The sequence below is a fragment of the Aphis gossypii genome, chromosome X, assembly GCF_020184175.1.
Source record: "Aphis gossypii isolate Hap1 chromosome X, ASM2018417v2, whole genome shotgun sequence".
Classification (NCBI taxonomy): domain Eukaryota; kingdom Metazoa; phylum Arthropoda; class Insecta; order Hemiptera; family Aphididae; genus Aphis; species Aphis gossypii.
This window is the reverse complement of record NC_065533.1, coordinates 44,636,270-44,641,350: the sequence shown is the minus strand read 5'-3', so window position 1 is coordinate 44,641,350 and position 5,081 is coordinate 44,636,270. Positions and strand designations below refer to the sequence as shown.

The 5,081-nt window shown below is 25.6% G+C and overlaps 1 protein-coding gene across 1 annotated transcript; it reads right to left on the bottom strand.

Annotated features, from left to right (window-relative positions):
* Positions 1–617: 617 nt before the first annotated feature.
* Positions 618–4,854, bottom strand: LOC114126760 (uncharacterized). The gene is made up of 4 exons (XM_027990766.2): positions 4,593–4,854; positions 3,390–3,656; positions 2,041–2,205; positions 618–801 (listed from the first exon to the last, which is right to left on the bottom strand). The coding sequence occupies exons 1-4, from the start codon at positions 4,767–4,769 to the stop codon at positions 730–732; spliced, it is 681 nt and encodes a 226-aa protein (XP_027846567.1). The 5' UTR covers positions 4,770–4,854; the 3' UTR covers positions 618–729.
* Between the last annotated feature and the right edge of the window lie 227 nt (positions 4,855–5,081).

The following is a 5,081-nucleotide window of genomic DNA, read 5'->3' as shown; positions in this document are numbered from 1 at the left end:
TTATTATTACCATTATCATCGTATAATATATTATCCTTTACGGCGATGCACAAGTGCGAATAATAATACTAATAATAATGACTAGGCACCCGTTGCAGTTCGGCAGGTTCGGCTGTATATAGTGTGTCTACGGTAGAGGACTTTTTAGAATCGTAACCAAGCGAAGGCTCATAAATTAGTTTACTATTATCAATTATGTATTCTGCTGCGACGAGATGATGTCCAAACTCTAAACATGTTGTGGAAGGCACATATTACAGGTATATTACTAAACATATGAATATATATTATAATGTATCAGGCTTTAGTACTTTCATAATAACGCGTGTCTATTAATTATTGTATTTTATGATACATATATATTTATGATAGTATAATGTCTACCATGCGGTATCATCTATAAATTATTTATCAGGAGAGGTTTATTTGTTGCATGTATCTATGTTTCATCTGCAAGTCAATATTTAGTTTAACTTTATACCTAACATATTCACCTCCTATAATATATTTTGGATATACAATATAATATATTTTTTATTTATATTTTTATTTTGTAAAAACACGAAAAAAAATATTTTATTACTAATGCTATGCACTTGAATAAACTAGAACCTACAAAAACTATAAAAATATTATTATTATTAAAATATTAAAATATTTAACATCTGAGAATTTGTTTATAAAACATCGAACAAATTTATTAATGTCTTCATTTTGAAAGTATTAAGATTAAGATTGAATATCGACAAGTATATTCTGACACTTCTGGTGGTTGTTTGAACCTGAGTCCATGATTGGCAACTGTAAAAACATAGATCGTAACATTAAATTAGCTTAACATCAAAATAAAGTTTGAAAAACGCTTGAAAACCATGTATTAATTTCTAATTTAATTTATTAATTATGTTACGAATTAAATGTATAATTGTATCCAATGTAATATTAAAATCTAGGAAATCGTATCTTTGCCATCTTGGAATTCAAACTTAAGGTTGAAAATGTGTGAATTAAATTGTACAAAAATGATACTGATTTTTCTAAAAAAATGGTTTTAACATTGTCGTTAAAAAAATGGCAAAAAAATAAAATTTAAAATTTACGATTTATACACAACAATACAGGCACTAACTGAACAGATACCCTCAAGGGGTTGCTTTTTTAGATTGGTTTGACAAATTCTATGTTGGTAAAATTATGATAAATCGGCAATGGTCTGCCCGTTTTTCACCTGTATTATTGAATGGGTATAAAATAAAGAAGGCAGAACAAATAAGTAAGCTGAAACAGCCAATACGACTAACTACAAATGGATGTAACACATCCAGAATTGTGAACATTTATTACCAGAAGTTTTTAATTCACACTTAAATAAAATATAAAATTTGCACCAGTGCAGGTAGCCAAAATCAGTGTTAAAGCTGATAAAATATTATAAAATGACCATGCTGTATGTGCAGTTACGGTGCACTAAAAAAAAAAAAAAAATTGGTATAAATTACACAATATATGTTGTATTAAGGTCAATTTGGTGCAAGTAACTACACCTTTATTACTAACTTAAGAAAGGTTCAGACAAGACGTGATACATTTTATCAACAAGTATAAGATGGACTTCCGGAAAAGAAAACATATTGATGTCGACAAAAGAATTTTTATAATATAAATTATAGAGGATTATAACCGCAACATACTTGGTTTTATTAAGAGGTATTAATAGCTCGAAATAAAAGTTATTATAAAAATTATTTTATCTATTGATATTCATTAAACTACTAAAGTCAATTACTATTTATCTAAACCATCACTCCAAAATGTCCGAGTCCGTTATTATTATAATATATGAACTTAAGATAAATTAAGAGATGGATAATATTATTTTACAGTTTAATAATACAACAATGCAAAATTTTATATTCATCGTCCGCTTGATAACATTTAAATTTTCAGCTAGGACTTGGTGTTTATTACTGGTACAAATTATATTAATTACCAATCTAATAAATATACATTGTATGCATATCACCCAATATTTAAGTTTACCTTATCTTTTAATTGGTCGGAATTCGTAGTTTCTTGGATCTCTCGCATAATTTCTTTTTCTGGAACGATCTTTGAGGACTTACCATTTTTTTCAACAAGAAGATAATAGTGTTCATCAAATAGATGATCAAATTGAGCAGTTTCTTCACTGCTACTAGGAAAGCACTGAATAAAAATTTATTTCAAATTAAAAAAGTAAATATTTATATATATGTATGTGTATATAAATGGTATAAAAAATATATAATTATTCATCAATTTGAGAACGGCTGGGCTAATTTGTCTCACATTTTTTTTTTATATTTGGTGGGTATGATAATCGGTCGTAAAGTATTTTTCATCTTCTACCCCTGGTAGATTCTAAAACAGGGATTTTGAGATTTACGAATAATAATTTTAATAAAGTGATGAATGTGTCAACACATAAGTCAGATTGTTACACCAACTGTATAAAAACCCTCGAGATGGCACATCATTGTATCTAATCTACCATACTGAAAAATGTTGATGTAACTTTGATTTTAAAATGCTCACATGTATTTATTTCTAAATGAATCATGTATATAACATATTAATCAAACAATTTCTAAATAACAACGATAACAAAACATTGTATCTTGAGTAACTATTAAAAGTGAAATTATAAAAGCTTGTAAATTAATTTTTGTATTTAATTACCATTTAATTTTGGAATAAAAATATATTTACATTTTTTAAATAAATTGCAACCTAAGAAAGTTGAATAAGTAATGTTGGTGGCATATGGTTAATAATAGCAGAATAAAATAAGAATAAGCATTCAGTTCACCTATTAAAAATAAAAGATAAATTACATTAACTTTAAATTATTAAATTCTCTTATTTTATCTAATATATATATTTTTTTTTTTTTTAATTTTTATATCAAATATAAAAATTAATCCAATTTACTGCTTAAAAATACAATCAGATTTAAAGAATACAACAAATGTCTATAATTCCATATATCAATACAGTCGAACTTGGTTAACTCAAATTGTTATCTTAATTTTAAGTTAACCAAGTCTGAATGTATTTTTAAATACAGTATTGAAAATTGTTAGAAACGAAATACCTATATTATAAGTTCCGCAATAATTGTGATGTATTTCGGATGTAAAAAGTAAAGGTGAACTCAATTTGTTTCACCCATTAGTATGTACGTAAAATAATTCGGGACTCAATTAGTTCTAAAAAGTTTTATCGTGACTTAGTTTTTACACAGCCAAAATCTGGTATAAATATTTATAAAAATAGTAAACTTAAATAATCTTTTTAACCGTTAATTGAATTAAATATGGTTAGTAATTATGTAATATTAATAAAATTACTTGGTCAGATGAATTGCAGGAACTTCTTCTACATGTATCTTTAATGATTTCAGAAAAACTTGAATCAGCATTGGAATCATCAAGCAGGCATGGTTTGTTATATTTTTGTATAGTAGGTTTGAGAGGAACTGATAAGTCGGAATCCGAGCAAGTTTTGTCTCCATCTCCATCATAATTATATTTAGCGATGTCAAGATTTTTTAATATAAGTTCATCTATACTTTTTTTTTCGACGACATTGTGTTCAATTAATTTACATTTCTTGTTCTGAAATTGAGTTTAATTTATAATCTAAAATGAATTGTATTTTTAAATTATCTAAATGATACAGCCTACTACTAGGAAATAAGACATAAATACGAATTATTTTACGCGATTCAAAATCAAAAAACTATTACAGACTACTTAATACTTATACTAAAAATAATCAATTTTTTTGTTCTTCTCGAAGTGTGATATAATGGATTCATTATATGAAAAAATGTATTCTAGAATGGAGGTCATGACAAAATATCAAATATCTTAGATTTTTTTAATAAAATCAATGCTGTAAATAACTTTTGAACGTCATTTTAACTGTTAAATATTATCTTATCTCAGGTATCGAAGCCTAATATTTTTAATAGTATTAAAATGTTATTGATATTACAATATTATATTAGTTTTAATAATTTATAATAATTCGGTATAATATATTAGTATTTAATAAAACTAAAAATAATGAAAGATTGATATCTGCTGTATCCACGGATATCATTATAATATTTAAGAAACCTTATTTTCTAAGACAGCTTACTAAACATTTTAGAATTCAAATATATATATAATATGATAAGTACATATTAGTATGCACTATACCTACTACACTTCAGAACCAATAATTTACATTATTAAATGTAAACATGCATTATTCACTCATTACTTCACTTTTAGTCGACTATAAAATATCATTAACCGTTGTTTCCTAAGCCATTGTGTAATATAGGTAATACGCGTATACAAATAGATTATTATTATTGTTATTACTTATTACAGTTCTATAGAAAATACAAATACAAATATAGGTACACATTACAAGCAAGATTTCATGAATATTCAATAAATTAAACCAGAAGAATATTAAAATGACAATCACATAATATTTTAAGTTAGTGAAAAAGGACTATCACTTGGTATATAAGGCAATATTAATTCTAATTTTACCTCTAAAAGCTTTAACGCTATTTTCACTATACTCCAAGCTATGAAAATGGGTGAGATTATGACCATCATCATATTTAAATATTCCATGATTTCCCAAAATATAACTCCCGTCGTTTGAGGATACATGTTACATTGAGAGGGAAATAAACAGCACATTACACTGTCATCCGCATACATTGTTTTCTTGTCGATAACACTTTGTATTCACAATTACCATATGTACTTTAAAAATGAAATGTTTTTTTTTTGTTTACATAATAATCTCAAAAAATTATACATGCCACTACGAACTGATTTTACTAGCCAGTTACTTACAATAAATTATAATACTAGGTACCGAAATATTGACTCTTCGTGGTCATCTTAAGGGTGATAATATTATGCAATATTTTTTGTTAAATCGAATATTATGATGAAATAAGAAAATATGTGAAACAATTCCTTTATATGTACCTATACTAAATGTATTTAATGTTATTATTGTAAACA

Coding starts and splice junctions, on each gene's coding strand:
- LOC114126760 (XM_027990766.2), bottom strand. CDS start 4,769: ATGTATGCGGATGACAGTGTAATGTGCTGTTTATTTCCCTCTCAATGT. Junction 3,657..4,592: donor TAGCGTTAAAGCTTTTAGAG/GTAAAATTAGAA, acceptor ACTCAATTTCAG/AACAAGAAATGTAAATTAAT. Junction 802..2,040: donor CCGACCAATTAAAAGATAAG/GTAAACTTAAAT, acceptor ATGTTTTTACAG/TTGCCAATCATGGACTCAGG.